This window comes from Panulirus ornatus, chromosome 3, assembly GCF_036320965.1.
Source record: "Panulirus ornatus isolate Po-2019 chromosome 3, ASM3632096v1, whole genome shotgun sequence".
Lineage (NCBI taxonomy): Eukaryota > Metazoa > Arthropoda > Malacostraca > Decapoda > Palinuridae > Panulirus > Panulirus ornatus.
Window position 1 is genome coordinate 13,207,391 of NC_092226.1, and position 22,500 is coordinate 13,229,890.

A 22,500-nucleotide genomic window follows, 5' to 3' on the forward strand; every position below is an offset into this window, starting at 1 on the left:
TAGTATTTGCTGATAACCACGAGGAAAATGAAACATAATAAGGTCCCAAGTGCACTTTCGTGTAATGATCACATCGTCAGGGGAGATACAAGAATGAGATAGAACACGTAGAACAGCAGTCAGTTCATATATAAGAAAGAGACGTAGCTAAGACGCCATTGGTAAACAAGTGTTACGGGATGGTGGTGTTCGTCTCTGGCACTATGCCTGTCATAAAATATCATTACGTGGATAGGAAAGGGAACTGCTTACAAAGTTTGTCTACACCTACACCTTCCTGTTCCAAGAGTCCCCCCTCTGTATGGTACCGGCAGCGCTCAGGAAGCTGACCACGTCTACCGGGCCAGACCACTGGTCAGAAAGAGTGGTGATGCTTTGTGTGTGTGCCTTGGTTGTATGAGCACAGGGGAAATTGGGAGCAAGTGTACGTAGCCTACAGTGTGGAACTTACATCTGGTGCATGACAGGTAATATGATATGTTGGGCGCATAATGCGATATGTTGAGCATAATGGGTAATGTGATATGTTGAGCATAATGGGTAATGTGATATGTTGAGCACAATGGGTAATGTGATATGTTGAGCATATTGGGTAATGTGATATGTTGAGCATAATGGGTAATGTGATATGTTAAAAAAAAAAAGTTGCTTGTAATGTTGAAGTCAAGGGTCGTGGGTATCCAGTACGTAGGCGGGATAAGAATAACACGTACATATCTGGGGGGTGTCGTTTCAGTCGGCTATGTCTGGGGTGTGTGGTGGTATTTGACAGGGCCGTTGCTTAATGGCTGTCGGGTGAATTCGGGAGTGTTTATGTTTCGTCACTGCTGAGAGTGTCTGGGGAGGGTGGGTTTTGGTGATGGGTATTGTGAGTCGGTGGGTCAGTTATGGACTAGTTTTGCAGAGAAGGCTTTGCATATATATATATATATATATATATATATATATATATATATATATATATATATATATATATATATTGCAACACTACAGCACAGTCGATAGTTCCCTGCAAAAATTCGTCACGTACCTAACCCGTGATAAACGTAATCCCAGCCTTGCACTTTACGTACCTACCTTGCATCCTGGATGGTCAGCCATTCCTACTCGGCAAAGCTCCAACCACACACACGACACTCGTTCCTACAACGCAGATACAGAGGCAATAAAGCCAAACGCCCTCAGAACACCTAACTGTATACCAGATCTGGACAAGAAAGAGAAATTATTGGCATCCTTTAAAGGAAAAACAATTCAGAAACTCCACCTTAAGCTTACTACGCCTTGCATGGCTCATCATACACCCTATCAAAAGTAGGTATATCTGAGATGCAAATCACACAAAATAAAGGACTCGGGTCAATCGCTGGCTGCTTAGGAACCACAAATTCACCACCTGCAAATCAAAACAAAAACCTGGAGTTGCTTATTCACTCAAATTGTTGCTAGGTTTTCTGGCGTTTGGCGACGTAAGCTTGGCGATTTTATGCAAAGCGTTGCGAATTTTGTAATTATTCACAAACAGTATAACAGTTTGATTCAAATGTATAAGCAAAATATGAGTATATATATAAAGAATTTCATGTGTGTGCTTCTGTACGTAACTTTTGCAGGGGCCCAACCGTCACACGTAGATGAAACAGATTTTGGATCTAGGATATCAAAACCTGGCCAAGGTAAAACCGCCCGCTGGTCGCAAAGGCCGTTTTAAGGCAACCAAAGGCCACTGCGTTTATTCATAAAAGACGATTTGGCAGACTCAAATTATTGTGGAGGTACCACGGTATCAAACACAAGATGAAAGGGTACCAGTCCTTGGTTTTAATGGCCAATAAAGACAACTTTTCTAGGTTCAGACTTAATACAGCTTCAGTTTTTCAGGATGGCCTTATTTCATTTAAAAGTCCATCTGAAAACCAACAAAGGCTCTTAAAAGCCATTTTTACCACGTGCATCACCAGGGAATCTAGCTAGAACTATATATATATATATATATATATATATATATATATATATATATATATATATATATATATATCCCTGGGGATAGGGGGGAGAGAATACTTCCCACGTATTCCCTGCGTGTCGTAGAAGGCGACTAAAAGGGGAGGGAGCGGGGGGCTGGAAATCCTCCCCTCTCGTTTTTTTTTCAATTTTCCAAAAGAAGGAACAGAGAAGGGGGGCCAGGTGAGGATATTCCCTCAAAGGCCCAGTCCTCTGTTCTTAGCGCTACCTCGCTAATGCGGGAAATGGCGAATAGTATGAAAGAAGAAGAAAGATATATATATATATATATATATATATATATATATATATATATATATATATATAGCGAATATGTATATGTATATAACGTGTCTGGTCTCTGTCTGATGGATGGGAAGGAATAGTACCAACTATCAAGTAAACCCGTGCCCTAGCGTGTCTAACGAGGATTAAAGAATAAACAAATCCTCTCAGTAAACATGAGCCAGATATATATTTAGGGCTGGATGACCCTCTTTTTACACCAGGTATTCCCAATCACCAGTCGTTTTCAGCACTTACGTCCGCAAGATGTTCATTCTCATGTGGGGGACATGGGATATTCAGTAAGGTGTACGTGTATATATATATATATATATATATATATATATATATATATATATATATATATATATATATATATATATATATTATATATATAATATCCACAGTTCTATAATAAAACCTGATTCTTGGTCCCTTGGAGGTCTAATGATAACGGAGCTGAAATAAAAAGTGTACGAGTTCAGTGTAAAAATCAGCCCTCGCCTAGGCCTTTAATAATAAGAGCATTGACGTCATAACGGAATCCGCTGCCATTTCAAAAATCCGTTAACACATTGCCGATACGTAGGCTAACGTTACCATTACCGTTATTATGATTACGGTTTTCATTGTTAACAACTGAATAAGGATCACGTTAAGGGGGTAAAAAAGAAAAATCATTATCAAAAGAAGACGGGTTACTGGAAGTCTCCAGTGGAACTGGTTACTGACACACTGGGAAAAAAAAAGTTGATGGTTTAAGGATGAGTTGACAGCAGGTCCTGTTAATCATCAAGATGAACTTCAAAATGCGACTTGAGAACTGATACATTTAGACATGCAACAATAAACTGGTTCGGAAGGAAAGTACACAAAACAAGTATATACACTTGGTATTTTGTTTTAAGAGAAAAATGAAACCAAGTCGAACACGAAGGCAGCAACGATAGTAGCGCTGAACTTGGCAGCTTTGCGTCAAACTTGAACTTGTTAGACAGAGAGAGAAAAAAAAAGAGAGAGAGAACTGGAACTCGGCCTCAATCGCAGCCAGTCCACCACAGTGGTGTGCGGAAATGGCCCAAAAGAAGAGAACCCCCGGAGACGGACAGGGAAGTGGGGTATGTGAGGAAGTGTGGGGATGTAAGGAGTAGGGTATGTGAGGGAGGTCAAGGAGTAGGGTATGTGAGGGAGGGAGGGAGAGAGGAAGGGAGAGGAGTAGGCAGCTTTTAAAAGAGCCAGGAACGGGAAGGCCCAAAACCCCGGAAGTTGCCGGGTAGGTTGGGGGGGGGGGGGGCGGTGGGTGGAGAGTTAGTTCCTTCTAGAAAGTTATAATGGGGTTAAACACCACACATTAAAGCATTCAACAATGTGGAGTACTTCAAGCGTGCAGGTGACTATCTCTGAAAGTAAGCGCATGTAATAATAATAATAATGATAATAATGATAATAACAATAATAATAATAATAATAATAATAATTGTAATAATCATTTATTATTACTATTATCATTATTATTATTGTTATCAGTTTTTTTATTTGTTATCAGTTTATTGATTAAAACGCAGCTAAAAACTGAAAATATAGAGAACGTATATCTAATAAGACAGCTAGGATATACCGAGGCCAAAAACGTCATTATGTAACGACAAATTTGGAGCTTCACAACGCAGTAGTGACCGCTTGACCTTTCAACTCGCGTTTCTATGAAATAGTTTTGAAGTTCCTGATGTGAACTGCCTCGCCTCACCCTCTCCACTCACTCTTAATAAAGGTGTATCAAACACATCCATCTCGACACTTCTCGTACCATTTCCTGTTGTCCTTTAAATTCGCACAGGGAGTTCCAGTTTCTTGATGCCACTGACGAGTCATTAGATATTTTTTTTATATATGTTTTTCTTTGATATGTAAGCAGTGATTGTTTATAATGGGACCCTGCGATCTACGCTAAGGAAGGAAGAGACAAGTGGTTGGATTTCAAAGTGGCTCCATAGCTCAGGCATAAGTTTTCAGAAGAGAGTTACAGCCAACAGATGATCCGAGAAGACTTCAAAAAGTCGTGCAATATAAATACTCTTGAAAGATTCAGGGAAGGCTCACGAGAGACACAGGTACGAGAGTATCGGTTCGAAGCGCAGAAAAGATCGCTGTCATGCGCCTGGCAACTCGGCGTCGCCCCAGGAAATCCGTCGACCAGGCCAGACCGGCGTGGCTCCAGCGGCTGTCCACCGCTCGCTCGCTCGCTCACTCACTCCGTCAGGATTTAAACCTGTTGCCCCTACACGGTGGAAATCATAGCAAACACTTCAGATGAATATTCTGTGAGAATGGTCCATCTTAGTTGGTGATATTATGTACAAATGACGACGCTGCACGAAAATTTGAAGTGGATTTGTCAAAAAACAAATCATCCATCTTGGTGATGTTATATAAATGACGCTATACCTAAATTTGCACGAAAATTTTAATTGGATTTGTCAATAAAAAATCCAAGTGAATCTACATTTACGTGAACTTAGTTTTCCTGTAAATCCGAATTTACATTGCCTCATTGTAAATGGTACTTCCTGTACTAGTTCCTCTAATCTTGTAACATATGTTACCATATTATTCCTTACGTTCACATCCCTCAGTGAGGTCAGCAACGAGGACTTCAGTTCTCTTTCAATCAGTCTTAATTCTGGGAAAGTTTCCGATGTACTCCGTTGGACCTTCTCGGAGTTCGCTGGTGTCATCACGAAGATCTTGGAGAACCTGTTTCAGAGAAACGCTCGATTCAGTTTCGTTACCGAGTTTAGCTAGTCTCAGGATCTGCCATGACATTTGGCTTACTCTCGTGTAAACTTATTAAAACTTCATTATATCATCTCGGTGAGCCATGGATCGGTTTACTTCTTGATTTCCTTTTTACGTTTTTCTAATATCTGATCATCTCTCTTGTTCTTTGTCTAGCACTGAACACCTCGGTGTATTTCTCGTTGTGTGTTAGTAAGTGAATCTATTGCACCAATTGTTGCTTGATTTATAGATATCTTCCGCCATCTTCATGGCTACTTTTTAATTTTTTTTTTTCGTTCATTCATTACTTGTTTTCTTTTTGCACAATATCATTAACCCTCCGTGTCTTTCACTTTTACGTCAGTTCTAAGGTCTGGTTTAAAAAGCGTTATTTCATATTTCAGGCTCAATCTCACGTTTAGTTTATCAACTCCTCTCTCCATCCTTGTACGTTATTAGTCCCCGATACTCAGCATGTCCATGGGTAGTTTTGCGGTATTGAATAACCTCTAATATGTGACTCTAATACCGAGTTGGTCCTTACACTGCCATTATCCCGTGGGCGCCCAGCCGACACCCACCGCTCCCCTCCCTTTATTGTTATGCTCCTTTCACTTTTTGAAAATTTTAGATGCCTCCCTAGGGGCGCGCTGTTAAAGCATTCATTATGTTAGACAGCATCTTTCTGTCTCTTTTAAGTTAAGCGTCTTTCTGTCTCGTTTAAGTTAAGGGTCTTTCTGTCTCGTTTAGGTTAAGCGTCTTTGTCTCGTTTAAGTTAAGCGTCTTTCTGTCTCGTTTAAGTTAAGCGTCTTTCTGTTTCGTTCAAGTTAAGCGATTCTGTTTCAGAATTTTCCCTCTTTTATTCCCACCTGACCATCGTCTCGAGCAACCCAGTCATTTTTTTTACCCAGTATTCCTGCCATGACGCAAGCGCTAAGTTTGTCCCCATTTCGTTTCGTGCGCGCCAGTTGTCCCGTTCCACTTGGCGTCTGTCGTCGTTGCCGAGCCACTGAACCATTCTCCAGGCTGCTGATCATTGTTTGGCTCGTTGTGTAATTGCTTCCTTGATCTTCCGTCATCAGCTGCACCCCGTTGCCGACCATTTACCAAGTAGTTTTTTTTTTTTTTTTCACTGGTTATCGACATTCAAATGCCTTGTTTCCATCATTTTTCTGGCCAGCTTCCATTCATACATCTCCTTTATATGAGATACAAATATGAATTTTCTTGAATATTCCTATAAAGCCCGTATATTGCTATGATCTAAAACCGTTTTAATAGATTTGGTACTAGCGACATCTGGCAGCTTAATAAATGCTGCCGAACGTACCCCAAGACAATAACAAGTTACGTACTGCATAATGTATTCCCTTCCGTTAATGTGGTTCCTCTCGGTGACATTAACTTCATGCGTATGGCTGCTGCTTGTATATCATGGACAGCAAATTTTACACTGATGTTGGCCCAGACTTGTAACTGTGTCTACGTACTGGCGTACATTTCAGTTTACGTCAGGTTTGTACTGTTTGTTAGGCTGCTCAGCTTCAATTTTTTTCATGTGTTACATTATAATACCTAAGGTTCAACGCTTAAGGAGCCCTGAGATGTATGCTTTGATAAAACCTCGATCAAACCACAAGAAGTTTTCGAAGTAAAACGAAGCTTAGTGAATCTGAAACTTGGTAATCATAGCGTTCACTCAACCAAATTCTTTTACAATATATATTGGCAAAAGCGACTGCTTGAATTTATTCAGTTATATATGTGACCGTTTTGCTATCTTTTGTTCTGTATTTACGACGGAATGCATACAGATATGCCAGTAACCACAGACACCCAAAATTTTCCTACACAATGAAACAAAGATTCTCCCAATACAGTCCCACCTCGCTGTGCTAGGCACTCACAGTGCAACAGCAGTGGACTCGTCCCATCCAAACCACTCCAATAACCAACCACCAGCTACCAGGTATATATATAAAATGCGTACCCTGATTCACCAGCCTTCAGAAAACTCTACGGTTAGATTCTCCCACCACCAACACACAAAACTCTGGGAAAACATTTACACAAGGAAATAACGCGACAAGCACTGAGCCATCGCACCACCTGACATATACACTCATCTGAAACCACACCGCCCAGATATTAATGAGTTATACTTTCTAGTTTTCGCTCGGACATCACACATACCTACAGCACCACAAACAATGGCTTAACGTATCTCAAGACCTCTTATACCCACGAGACCCCCTACCACCGTTGAAGACACTAAGCACCTACTGCTCACTTGCCCCTGCAGAGGCTCACATAGACATACACCTAATATTACTACACTTGATGACCCTATGTTACCACCCGATGGATGTGGTCGGCTTCCTGAGCGCTGTAGGAGCCTCAGAGAAGACAGAAGAGGGCTGGCTCCTGGGGAAGGAAGGTAGTAGGTAGCTGTGAAACAACCGTAGACTATAAGGCTTCTCAACGAGTCAATCGCAAAAACACCAGAAGATCGGGAATTGAACCAGCACGGCGTTCATCTTGTTTGTACTCCCTCCCAGGAAGATACAATGTTCAAGAGAACACCGGACACCAAAAGATCAGTGAGAAGAAAAAAAAAAAGAGCAAAAGGAGACAAAAGAGACCGTAAGGAGACAAAGGTATCAAAAGATCAAGAGGCAACGTAGATTGAAATATTGTAAGACAAAAAAAAAAAAACCCTAAAAAACACCACACTGACTGAGACCATGAGGCCGGCCAGAGATTGAGGCGTTACTTCTAATTCGTGTTGTGTCGGGCCAGATTGCCGTCACCTGGCTAGCAGCTGACGCACGTAATGCCGGGTCGTACATCAAGCCAAGCCAAGGAACGTTATTATCACCCGTGGATCTTGAAGAAAGTCTTAAGAGTTTTTGTAAATGACAAAGCTGGATTTCCGTGAAGTCTCAGGTTATGGAAAGGAAGAAAATATAATACAACGCTAGCTAAACTATGATTCACACCAAGCTGTAGCCAGCGTTTCAAATTATGGCTTAAAACCATATTGCAACATGCTATGGAGACTGAAAGAGTACATCAGGTTATATAAAACTTGTCTCTACTAAACAAACAACCCAAAGTTTTTGCCAGGATGGATAACAACTACAGAGCATCTACCGGCACAAGTGAAATGAGATGGTGAGAGGCGAGGGAGATCAACATGGGTAAAAGGTACTTTCATTTGCATAATTTCAAGGTCTGGAAGTGGTGGCCGGGCCTGATTCGTGTTGTGGTGGTGCCAGGCTTCGGGGTTCTTAGCTCAGTAGTACCTGCTGACCTGCATATAAATGATCCTCATGTACTCACTAACCACTGGGGTTCATGTTGACCAGATTCTGGGACTAATCAACCCGTCTGGTACAAGATGATTCCACGTATTGTACGTCTACAAAAGACGGAGAGGGGGTCACGCTGCCGTACATGTTCGCTACACCTGTGTGGCTGGCCTGCTGTTCACCCACTGTGTTCTCGAGGCTCAGCTGGAATATTGGAGTACCGTACTCATAATATTGGAGTACCTTACTCATAATATTGGAGCACCGTACTCATAATATTGGAGTACCGTACTCATAATATTGGAGTACCGTACTCATAATATTGGAGTACCGTACTCATAATATTGGAGCACCGTACTCATAATATTGGAGTACCGTACTCATAATATTCATGAGTTGTGATGACCATCTCCACCAGACTACGTACGTAAAAGGCCTATCGGTGAGAGGCCGAACTTATATATGGTCTAGCCTACAGCGGGTATGACCAGCATGAGGGTGCACCTTCACACAGCTCACCACCTCGGCCTCCATACTCCCTCGCCCACGCCACAGGACTGAGGGCACGTAGCCACCACCGCTTCAGGGACTCCAAAACTGCCAGCCTGGATGTCTCGGTAACCCACACATGCCATTCATGTGTTGTTGCCAAGGCTCAGAGCCGTGAGACTGCGCACTAAGATCACATCTACAGCATTCGAGCCTATCACACACACACACACACACACACACACACACACACACACATATATATATATATATATATATATATATATATATATATATATATATATATATATATATATATATGAACACAACGTAATCATTGCCATTATATCGTCAATTAACGTTCTTTCACCCTTCAGTAATTCATTGATCACAAGTAAAAGGAAAGATGACTTTTAACAATTTCAGAATTCAGAGACTGGTGGTATCTGGGTTGAACCTTCCTAAGGCCAACCTGTGAACACTAGCTGGCCCGCGGCCAGCCAACTGCCAGAACCTTCTCCCGGCCGGGTTGCGCAACGGTCCATCGTGTTATCCCCGTTGCGCATGATGGACGACGTAACTTGAGGGTTATCATTCACGCAAATAACATGATGATAATCATGCATAGCATATGCGTTGTCCCAAGCGTCAATATTCTTAATAATTAGTATTATCTAAACATTCAGTGCTATGCCACTGAGTACAGGGATCACGTTGAAACGCTTAAATTTCGTGCTTTTAGTCTCGCGTTTCTCCTGCTGAGAGTTTTGCCTTGCTGCAGTAACTGGAACGAGGCACCAGGGCACTTCTTGTGGACAAAGACCGCAAAAGGAAAACTGACAGCAGTTGTAATTAGCGGTGATGAGAGGCAACAGGCTGCGTCTGCCATTGACAACTAGCCTGCCTCAGCGACATAGTTTTTAAGCAGCGAGCAGACAGCGGCGACGACGCCTGGGGTTGACTTTCACCAAATATAAATTGGGAACATTAAAGGGGGACTAACACCAAGCACCACCGCTTGTGCTCGCTCAGGCATAAAATGTATTGCAATACACATGTAGTCCTCTGTACTGAGAAATCCTTGCAGGGGAAACGTTTCCTTTCACTTCAAGACACACGCCTTGAGGATCCTAGCACAGAGAAGTTGTTGGTAAACAAGGAAGTAATCAGTATTACGAACGCACTGCACAAAATATATGCCCTTTTAAGAAGCCTTCCGTGATACCCAGATGTTTACTTAACCTTGGCTACTGGCATATTGGACTAATATTTTTTTACCTTCTTAGGTGCAAATCAAACCATTTGTGAATGTCTTAATAGAATGATTCTTTGAGAGCGTTTGTCCCTCCAATATAAAATAATAATAATAATAATAATAATAATAATAATAATAATAATAATAATGTTTGATCGCTGTTTTTCGCGTTAGGTTGTACGGGATTTGATGTAATGTTCCATTGATTATATCTGCCGCCAACGTCTCTCATAACCTCTTTGCTTAAATGCTACATACCGACCACAGAGTTTCCACGTCATCTGTACAGCCTGTGTTGTGCTGATTCGAAAATAAAGAAACCCGCAGAGAAACAAGTTACGTTCCCGGAAGCAATTCCTTGGATGGCAGAGTAGGCCAGCCAGTGGACAGGTTAGCCCGGGCGACTCGACACACGGCTTTTCGTAGACAGATACGACAACAGATATTCTGCATTTTAGTCGTTCTTCGATTCTTCACACTCTTGTCTTCCGTACTCTTTATAGATTATGTTTGACGTAGTGAAACAAGCGAGAAGTCTAATAAAGAGGCTTTAATTACCTATGTGTCTTCTACTTTCACACACTCACTCCTTCCTTTCTGTCTACCTTACTCTACCTCCCTCGTATGTTTGTTAGTCTTTGCCTTTCCCTGACAATTCTTTCTTGTCAGCCAAACCCCCCCCTGGTAACTCGAGCCTTTCCCCACTTCAGGATGGTACACTGGCTTGATAACATTGTTTCACAGCTTTAATCTGTTGCCGAAATACGTCATAATAATCATACGTTGTTATTGGGTGACTGTAATAGGTCACAATATGTCACAGTAAGTTTTTGTATACTGGGGTTACCAAACTGTGGGAGCTTACCGATGGTTGGGATCCGGGGCCTTTTAGCAGGATAGACATTATTACAATATTTCATCATGTCTTAAGAAGAGGCATTCATTAACACCATAAGATTAACCACAAGACCTGAAAGCTACACACACACACACACAGAGCGCTCAGCACACGATGCAGCGACATACTGTGACGTAATGTAACTTATAAAGAAATCAATGAAGTTGCTGTTATTATATCAGCGAAAAATCATTCAGTATGAGGGAGTATAATGAAAACGGGTTGGTTTGGAAACCATTGCCATTATGCATCACAGCAACAGTCTCACAGAGTTTAAATGAGAATATAAATAGGTTTTTTTTTTTTGTGATGTCAATGCGACCGTACTACGTGACTAAATGTTGCAGTGTGAATATAACCCAACTATGTACAATAACTGTCTTTTAGTGTGATGTGTGACCGTTAGCCTGTACATCACAGGGAGGTTTGGTTGCAATTATGTGTGACCGCAACACTTCACAGTAACACTTGGTAGCGTTCAATGTGTTACTGTAATGCGTCAGTGAGTGTTTTGCAGCGTTAAAGATAACAACAGCCAGCGGCTCGGCTTGCAACCTCCCCAACACAGCTGCCAGGAGGCTTGACGTGGTGCATTTTCTTCGAGACAGTTATATTGTATGAAGATATTGTGTTTGAATAAATGGAGGATCTTTTTCAATAGATTGAAGCATACTTTCCGAACAGCTACATTATATAATCTATGAATAAACGTAATTAAAAGATATTGAACTCTGGTCAGGCGAGTTGATTAGAAATATTTTAAAGTTCAACTCTTTCAACTCACATATGCTTTAAAATATCTTTTTGGTAAAGCAAGTTATTGAAAAATTGCTTTCTTATGGCTGAAGTGCGATAGGAAGTATAATCTGGGCGAGATCCAGAGACCTTGGCAGCGCTGTTCCTGTCCCCCACGTCCGAATCGCTGGAAGAAGTCATGTTGGTGGGTGCAAAAGGCTTTACCAAACGACCACAAAAGCAAGTTTATGAATAGATTCTCTGGCCTGGAGAGACGCAAGTGGTACGAAAAGTTATTTTCAGACAGACATCAGAGATAACGAAGAAATTATGAAATGAAATAGAAATATTCTGTGGTGGAGGGAGCGTTGAAAGAAGGGAATGATGAATTAAACGGTGGTCGAAGGAAGACACAGTCGAACAGCTTCAGCAAGTCACGCCCCTCCCACAAAAAACAGTGGAATTCACAGTTCACACTTAAGACAGAGAACTGCTCTAGAAGAGGAATGTCAAAGTTGCTGTAACTATATTAGGGTTAATAACATGCTTCAACACTTTTGGGAACCTACAGTAAAGGTGCCGTAACGACTAAATAATATTTAAAGGGAGCTTCACATAAGTGTCTGTAAGGATACATAACTAAATTATTGCTGTATTAAAACTATGATAAGCCCGAAGAGAAAAGCGGCTGACCTGTATCGCTCACACAAATAGACCTGTCAACCTGTTTGACCCACAACCAGATGGGTAAGCATCATCTCGTTACTCCGGCCCACACCAGCCACAGGCCTCCACGAACCGAATCAAACAAAGAGACTTACAAGAGACATAAAGCAAACTATAATAATGACTTGTATATTTATATGATTATTGGTTATGATTTCCCATGACTGTCTTGCGATACATTCTTCGATATTTTCATTATCGTTTCTTCCGTCGGGTATCATTGTATATATATATATATATATATATATATATATATATATATATATAGATGTGTGTGTGTGTGTGTGTGTCCCCCTGATGATGTGAATATTACACGAAAGTGCACGTGGGAACTTAGTTTCATTTTTCCCGTGGACTCATAGGAACATATATATATATATATATATATATATATATATATATATATATATATATATATATATATATATATAGTGTTTGTATGTGTTGGTAGCAGTTCTTAATGTTGACATATTGTTAAAAAGACCATATTACTTTTATGAGATTCTTCTTGAATTGTTCATGGTCTGATATTTCATTTCATATGGGAGGGGAGGTGGTGTAGGATACCCCCCTGGGTTGTCTCAGAATTTCAGTTGGAATCCATGAACTCATCTTCAGGAGCGCGAGGAGGTCGGTGGAACAACTGGGATTGTCATTCCCAAATATTATCCTCAAGGATATATATATATATATATATATATATATATATATATATATATATATATATATATATATATATATATATATATTATTGCTTTTAATCCCGATTAAAAATATATATATATGCTGGTCGGTATGAATTTCTGGGAAGGTCAGTCACTGATGGAGGACTGGGAAATGCATCTGTCTACCATCATTGTTTTGACGGTCTTAACGGTTGTGTGAACGAGGTGAGTCAGCATTCTGTAGAATCGGTCATCTTTACGCTCGTTCAAAGGGTAATTCTTGTTATACACTAAAAAAAACTTTAGGGATATTTTTTTTTTTCGAGTATTTCAGCAATATCTTGGAAAGTGACTGAAGGAAATGTCTTAAGAATCTTACGAATTTAGATACCACAAAAATGAAGAAGTAAACGCCAAAGATGTTAAATATATGAAGAAGAGAACATGCACTTCGTAAACCACGGGAACTACTGTAGGTTTTATATAGATTAGGAACAGGTGAGAAGGCGTATCGCTCGACTTACTCTGGATGTATCGCTGCGGGTTTCGGCCGCGGCGCTGTCGGGAGAACTCTTGCCAGAGGACGAGGTATCGGAGCGGTTCACGTCTAGCCGGCCGGGGTCCAGGGCCGGTACGTGGCTCTTGCAAAATACTCGAGTGTCTTTGGAATCTAGCGGACTCCTGAAGAAAGTCTTGAGCGTGAGTCTGACCCCGCAGTGGTGGCACTTGAAGCAGGAGCTGTGGTAAACCAGTCTGAGCGTAGGCTCGGTCCGCTCTTGGTGGTACACGGGTTCACCACACCGGGTACATGGGGGGTCGAACAGCGAGCATCTCGTCTTGGGCTTGAGCGTCGTCACCTCTGGCGCCTCTATATTCAGAGTGGCAAGCTTGTCGAGGATGGCCTGGTCACTGGGGTTAACGGGCTGCCTGACCGGAGCCACCACAGTCTGCGTATCCGGGAGTGACGTGCTCTCCCGCTTGATGCTGTTGCTCCGGATAAGAAAGGAGAATCTTTTGGTGGGCATATTAGTTGTGGCTGACCTGTGGAGATTTAGAGTTTCACTGCGAGTTTGTGCCTCATTGTTATTAAGTTTGTTCCAGTTCTCTTTGTATTTTGGCTCTTCGTCCACTATTTCAATAATCTGAGATTCGGCCTCTCTTTGTCGAGTAGAATAGTGTCTACGTGAAGTGGTGCCCACCTGGGCGGCGAGAGAAGGAGCCACGGTACACATTACCGACGCCACACAGGAAGGACTTGACAAACAGCCGTGCGACACCCACCGTTGCTCAGCCCAGACTACCTCTCGCTTCGCTAGTCCCGGCTTGCCAGACCCACGATCAAGGGAGCCACCCCAGCCCCAGGGTGGAGGAAAGAGGGGAGGTGTGGTTCCTTGGAAAGTTTGGGTACCTCCTGGATCTGCAGCTTCGTTGGCCACCCACAGCTCCTCGTCCTCCTTCTCTCGCTGGTCACGGCAGGGGATGTAACTGTAAACGATACTCTCATCACCGCTGCTGCTGCTGCTGCCTGAGGCATGACGTACTCGACACAGCATCCCGCGGTGATCAGCACCCCTCCGGCTATTTACCGCACCAGACAATACGGGCATTTTAGCGTTTCCTGTAATGTTGGGGATGATTTGGTTTTCGACGATGTACCTAGCGGTAGCAGAGTCAGTGGGAACAGCGGCCGGAGAGTGTTTACTTTCGCCTGCCCACGGCAGTGAGTCATCTTCGTGCCCATTGTGTTGTGTGGGATCTTCGGGGTCATGATGATGGTCGGTGGAACCTGGAATTCCCTGTAACTCTTCGTCCGACTCCTGGCCTGACCAGTTGTGTCGTGACGCTTCGGAGTCCTCGCTGGTGCTCTCATTCTCGTGTTCCGTCACAGTGTAGGCGCTGGAGAAGGAGGTGGGGGTGGATCCTCGATCCCCGTCCAGCTCCAGAAGAGCGGGTTGCTGGAGAACCGGAGGTGAAGGAGGAATTACCCTCCACTTAAGGACCACTGACGTGTCTGTAGAGTCATTTATGTCTTGGGACTCGCTGGTGTGCGGGGAAAGGACTTCCCTGGGGCCTTCTCGTGTTGATTCCTCTCTTGGATCAGCAGCGTCCTCCTCCTTTGCAGCCGGAGTGATGTGTAGCAACACTTTGTTCTCTAGGGCTTCATGCTCCTCCCCGATCGCGATGGTGGTGGAATGGTGAGGCACAGGACTCATGCCGACCTCAATGGTGCTGCTGAGGCCGGAATCCGACTCTGACAGCGACGAGACGGATGATGTGAGTGAAGATTCCGATTCGTCATCGGACGAGTCTAACGAGTGGTGGGAGATGGGTTCCGACACCATATACACCGTCCCAGTCACTCCGACATTCTGGTCGATGATGCTCGACTTTCGGACGAGCCTCCTCGACGCGTGAATCCCCGGAAGCTCGCAGTCTTCAGGGTGTGCCGCAGGGCTTGTGTCCACTGCTGTTCCGTCGAGGCTCTGCTCCTGTAAGTCCTTCAGATGTATATGTAACACATCCGAATTCTGGACCTTGTTGGATCCGGAGCATTTCTGCTGATCATCATGGAAGACAAGACACACTGACTCTTTCTTGTGGCAAGTGTTCCATGTCTGAGTGTGATCTAGTCCATCCCTCGGAGTCTCGACTACCCGTCTGGAGAGGACCTCCTCGTTGTAGGTCTTCAGGTGAGACTGGTGGACCTGTACCACCGTCACGTGAGACATGTTGCCGTATACGCCAACGTGTATTTCCTAAAGCTTCGTTTTGGCCATGGCCGGGATTGCTAAGGGGGGGAATCGACGGCTCCTCTGGCCACCTCAATGATGATACAGTGCACCCAACACTGTGCCTTGACTCAGGCTGGGTGGCTGGCAGAAGCAATCGAGAGATGTAGCCAGCGTCAGGGACGAAAACTGGGATCCCTCAACGTTATAGAAACACGAAGGCTACGGATAGAGGGACGCTCCTTTGAACGAAGCGGAGTCAGGCACTTCAACAAGGGGTATCATGGACTGTAGCGAACACCCGGCAAAGTAATGCAGTTTCTTATAGCAGTGGCGTCTGGAGTCGGCAAGCAACAGTTGTAGAGTCGGGAAACGGCAGTGAATTTTTTTTTTTTTTTGAGTTTTCAGACGGCACTAAATGGTGGACTCTGGAAGCAACAGTGAATGTCTTCGAATGTACAAGCAGCTCTGAATGTTGCAGCCGGGGGGAAATGGCAGTGCATTCCTGGGTTTAGGGGTGACGGTGACTGTCTTGAGGCATCGGAATGGTAGACTGTTGGAGTGTGGAGCTTCCTCCAGAGCTGGCCAGGGTCTTGGACTCTGCAACGAGAGAGAGAGAGAAGTGAGCGTGTTAAAGACGGCCTTGTCCTCTCCACTCTCGTGTGAGAGGGGGGAGTGAGATGCAGGATGTGAGAGGGAGTTGAAATGAGAATGAGAGAAACAATAATAAGGGTGAGTGAGAGGCATACATGGGGGATGTGACTGGCAAGTCAGTCCGGTGAAACGATACGGTCAGAACCCTGAGCTGTGCTACCGTGTCCTGGAGTATGACAGATTTATACACGACTTGAATTTCATATATGCATATATCTATCTCTTTATCTATCTATCTATCTATCTATTTGTCTGCCTTTCTATTTGGGACTATTTTTTTTTCATTACTTATGTACACATAACTTGAGTCCCGGGGACTCAAGGACTCAAAACCACGGAGGCTGAGGGACATTTGCATCAACATTACCCAGCCAGGAATAGGAGGTGGCAGGCTGCCACCTTGCCTTACCCCGACATCACTCACTGTAAACATAGCCCGTGCAGTGTCCCCAGCTGATCTGGCTCGCTCCCCAGCGCTACACGACTCGACGTCAAACGCACAACGTAGCAAATGATGACTCTTGTGTGTGGGACGGAGGGGGTAGACGTCTCCCTCGTGAGTCAGACGTGAGTCGGTTGTATGAGCAGGAGAGCCACCAGCTTAGGGAGGGGGGGTCGGGGGACACCAAGATGGAGGCTCAAGTGGGTGTTGAGGTCGGCAAGTTCTCCTTGTGGTGGAGAGGCCAGCCACCAGCCCCACACTGGTGGAGACACCAGGCCCAGGGCCACTTAGAGAGTTGGGGGAGGAGGATGGATGGATGGGGCCAACTGGGTAGTGTGCCCCGAGGGACGGGGGCCGCCGCGCGCCGCCCCCGTCCCTCACGGGTGCCCCCGGAAGTCCTAATTACGAGAGAGAGAGAGAGAGAGAGAGAGAGAGAGAGAGAGAGAGAGAGAGAGATAGAGAGAGAGAGAGAGAGAGAGAGAGAGAGAGAGAGAGAGGCACACAGCGGTGAGTGTGTATCATCAGTCGACTTCACCAACCTTAATAGCAGCGTGATCACTGAACGTGCTCCGCTTTTCGCCATGTTCTGTGTCCACAAATAAACTAAATGTTCAGTGGAAAAAAAAATGTGACAAGATGTCGGTCTCGGCGGACTTTCTGCAGCTGTTCGCTGCCACACGACAGTTGTTCGCTTGTTCACTGCTGACACAGGACGCCCTGGAGGGATGGGGGGTCTTTGTTACCCTAAGGGTACCCGGCCCGACCCGTGGTCTCTGCATGGTTCGTACCGTGTGTTCAGCCTACAACAGGACCAAGGTGGCCTGCGTCGTGCTGACAGTGTGTCGTCTTCCTTCATGTTAACTGAACAGGAAGACAAGGAAGTGTGGACTGTGGAGGAAATGGAGTGTCAGGGTAAAGGTTCCGTCAAAGTGGAAGAAGGCCATCTCCAGGGTGGAGGGAGGCCATCCCACCAGGGTGGAGGGAGGCCATCCCACCAGGGTGGAGGGAGGCCATCCCCCCAGGGTGGAGGGAGGCCATCCCCCAGGGTGGAGGGAGGACATCTCCCCAGGGTGGAGGGAGGCCATCCCCCCAGGGTGGAGGGAGGACATCTCCCCAGGGTGGAGGGAGGCCATCCCACCAGGGTGGAGGGAGGCCATCCCCCCAGGGTGGAGGGAGGCCATCCCCCCAGGGTGGAGGGAGGCCATCCCCCAGGGTGGAGGGAGGCCATCCCCCCAGGGTGGAGGGAGGCCATCCCCCCAGGGTGGAGGGAGGCCATCCCCCCAGGGTGGAGGGAGGCCATCCCCCAGGGTGGAGGGAGGCCATCCCCAGGGTAGAGGGAGGCCATCCCCAGGGTAGAGGGAGGCCATCCCCCCAAGGTGGAGGGAGGCCATCCCCAAGGTGGAGGGAGGACATCCCCAGGGTGGAGGGAGGACATCCCCAGGGTGGAGGGAGGGGAATCGTTGGGTGGAGCTGGTGGAGGGAGGGAGGTTAGTAGCAATGTGGAGGGAGGCTGATCCCACCACTGATGTACAATAAGAGGCCATCTTTATATCCTTTTATGATGAATTTCTAATTTAATTTCATGTTCTGGCTTTGGGTTGGTCCATCCTTGCTAATTTCGGAGAACTGTTCATCGTCTGCGTCAAAGAGGGGGAGGGGTTTAAAAACTTTGAGGTTGTGATCAGGTCACACCTCATTCTTCTCTCTTCCACTGTGCACAGATCTATGCTATGGCCTCTAGCCTTTCCCTGTCACTCAGCTGTGCTAAGTCTGTGTCGCCCTCCTCTGGACCATTTCTAGTACTTATTTGCCCCTCTTTAATTACAATACCCAAACGTGAGAAAAAGGTTCTAGTTCTGGTGTATGGAGGTTGTGAACAGCTTGCTTAGCATTTTCTTTATCTGTATGGCTGTATTGCTCTTCTCGTATTTGCTGGGACTTGTCTTATCTAGGTCCCACTCGTAAGTTCATGGAATTTTCGTAGATTTTCAGCAGACGTATTCAGACAGGAGTTCAGTTCCTCTGGCAAGTTATTCTGTGTGTGTGTGTGTGTGTGTGTGTGTGTGTGTGTGTGTCATAACCTATTTGTACTGTACAGGGAGAGGGAGTACTGTACAGGAAGAGGGAGTTTTACACTCGTGGAGCCTCATCTCTTGAACGTCTTTGATCATGATAATGTATTCTGTCTGCATTAACTATGTCCTCGGTCACCTTACTCCATTCCTCCACCACTCTTATACTACGAAAGTGTGTGGTTATTGTGTGTTTACTATTTGTGTGTTGCGGGGAGAGAGTTTTACACTCGTGTTGCCCCGTCTCTTAACCTTGTATGTATTTACCATGTCTTTACACACACACACACACACACACACACACACACACACACACACACACACACACACACTTACACACACACACTCACACACACACTCACACACACACACACACACACACACACACACACACACACACACACAGACTCACACACACAGGCCGACTGCCATACCCAGGATTCGAACCCATGAGGGTCCAACCCTAGGCTGGCCAGCCAGTGCTGACTCGTGGTCAGTAATAACGGTGTGGTCGGGATACATACAGAGCTGTATCGCCTGGAACACAGGCACCGTGCTGCGAGGGAGAGAGGGTGTGAGGGAGCGGGATGGGGGGCTGGCTATTGTTGCCGTCTCTGGTGAATAGATATCGTGTCCTTCACCAGGAGTCATCATGACCACGCCAGCACATCACGCTGCCTGATCCGCCAGATATATTCTCTCTCTCTCTCTCTCTCTCTCTCTCTCTCTCTCTCTCTCTCTCTCTCTCTCTCTCTCTCGTGAAAACCTCTTTTTCTTTTTTTCTCTCAATATAAAACCTACGTCTTCAAGTACTGGGGAGAAAGCCTTTGTACCCTGCTTCTGTTCTTCGTGTAGCCGCGACGTGGGTGCAACCCAAACGGGAAGGGAGAGGCGTTGTGACACTGCCTTAGGCACCCCCCGTGTGCAGGACATCGTCTTGGGCAGCTTCGTGGTGTCTTCAGGAGAGTCGGCCATGTTGTATATCCAACGTTGCTGCCATCACAGTCGGTGCTGTGATACGAGCCCTCCCTGTACTGCCTTCTGGCCAGGGTGGACCAGGCCTCCACCTCTGTGGCTCTCACCCTCCGAGGCAGGGCACAGTGGCGGGGGATCCCTACTGAAGCAGGGCACAGTGGCCGAGGAACCTCTTCTGAGGCAAGGTACAACTGTCGGGGAGCCCCTCTTTGATGCTGGCACAGAGGCTGAGGATTCCAGCTTCTGAGGCAGGTCACAGAGGCTGAGGGCTCCCCTTCTGAGGCAGGTCACAGAGGCTGAGGATTCCACTTTTGAGGCAGGTCACAGAGGCTGAGGATTCCACTTTTGAGGCAGGTCACAGAGGCTGAGGACTCCCCTTCTAAAGCAGGTCACAGAGGTTGGAGATTCCACTTCTGAGGCAGGACACAGTGACTGAGGACTCCCATGCTCAGTGCCATGCATTACCGACTCTTCCACGAGCTGGCTGTGATGGCTATGTCCCGCGACGTCAGCAGCCATATCACACCTCTAACCTCGAAGGTGTACCTCGAAGATGGTGATCGTGAAGGGCACAGACCACAGAGGGATGGAAGTACGTGGAGGAGACTTGTATCGTCAGGCCTACGTGACTCGTGGTAAGGGAACATCGGACTGTTACTGAGTGTTGACAGCAAGTCGGTCTACTGGATGACAGTGTGGATATACACGAGTCGGCGATGTATACGAGGAAATGTCTGTCTGTCTGCGACCTTTGTTGTGTTTTCTTACGTATGGAAATAACCTCTAGGATGTTCTACGTATGGAAATAACCTCTAGGATGTTCTTACGTATAGAAATAACCTTCTAGGATGTTCCTACGTATGGAATTACCTTCCAGGATGTTCCTACGTATGGAATAACCTCTAGGATGTTCCTGCGTATGAAATAACCTTCTAGGATGTTCCTACGTATGGAATTACCTTCCAGGATTTTTCTACGTATGGAAATAACCTCTAGGTTGTTCCTACGTATGGAATTACCTTCCAGGATGTTCCTACGTATGGAATTACCTTCCAGGATGTTCCTACGTGTGGAAATAACCTCCTAGGATGTTCCTACGTGTGGAAATAACCTCTAGGATGTTCCTACGTGTGGAAATAACCTCTAGGATGTTCCTACGTGTGGAAATAACCTCTAGGATGTTCTTACGTATAGAAATAACCTTCTAGGATGTTCTACGTATGGAAATAACCTCCTAGATGTTCCTGCGTATGGAAATAACCTCTAGGATGTTCTTACGTATGGAAATAACTTCTAGGATGTTCCTACGTATGGAAATAACTTCTAGGCTGTTCCTACATATGGAAATAACCTCTAGGATGTTCCTGCGTATGGAATAACCTCTAGGATGTTCCTACGTATGGAATAACCTCTAGGATGTTCCTACGTGTGGAAATAACCTCCTAGGATGTTCCTACGTGTGGAAATAACCTCTAGGATGTTCTACGTATGGAAATAACTTCTAGGCTGTTCCTACATATGGAAATAACCTCCTAGGATGTTCCTGCGTATGAAATAACCTTCTAGGATGTTCCTGCGTATGGAAATAACCTCCTAGATGTTCCTGCGTATGAAATAACCTTCTAGGATGTTCTACGTATGGAAATAACCTCTAGGATGTTCCTGCGTATGGAATAACCTCTAGGATGTTCCTACGTGTGGAAATAACCTCTAGGATGTTCCTGCGTATGGAATAACCTCTAGGATGTTCTTACGTATAGAAATAACCTTCTAGGATGTTCCTACGTGTGGAAATAACCTCCTAGATGTTCCTGCGTATGAAATAACCTTCTAGGATGTTCCTACGTATGGAATTACCTTCCAGGATGTTCCTACGTATGAAATAACCTTCTAGGATGTTCTACGTATGGAAATAACCTCTAGGATGTTCTTACGTATAGAAATAACCTTCTAGGATGTTCCTACGTGTGGAAATAACCTCTAGGATGTTCCTACGTGTGGAAATAACCTCTAGGATGTTCCTACGTGTGGAAATAACCTCTAGGATGTTCCTACGTGTGGAAATAACCTCTAGGATGTTCCTACGTGTGGAAATAACCTCTAGGTTGTTCCTACGTATGGAATTACCTTCCAGGATGTTCCTACGTGTGGAAATAACCTCCTAGATGTTCCTGCGTATGAAATAACCTTCTAGGATGTTCCTACGTATGAAATAACCTCTAGGATGTTCCTACGTATGGAATTACCTTCCAGGATGTTCCTACGTGTGGAAATAACCTCTAGGATGTTCCTGCGTATGGAATAACCTCTAGGATGTTCCTGCGTATGGAAATAACCTCCTAGATGTTCCTGCGTATGGAAATAACCTCCTAGGATGTTCCTGCGTATGAAATAACCTCTAGGATGTTCCTACGTGTGGAAATAACCTCTAGGATGTTCCTACGTGTGGAAATAACCTCTAGGATGTTCCTGCGTATGGAAA

General features: G+C 45.1%; 1 protein-coding gene across 1 annotated transcript in view; it reads right to left on the reverse strand.

The window, feature by feature from the left end:
* The window catches only part of LOC139760644 (uncharacterized), a 185,804-nt gene that overhangs the window by 49,961 nt on the left and 113,343 nt on the right, over positions 1-22,500 (reverse strand). The window contains exon 2 of the mRNA XM_071684072.1: positions 13,671-16,475. Within this exon, the coding sequence (XP_071540173.1) occupies positions 13,671-15,875 (2,205 nt within the window). The 5' untranslated portion in view covers positions 15,876-16,475. The remainder of the gene's footprint in view (positions 1-13,670; positions 16,476-22,500) is intronic.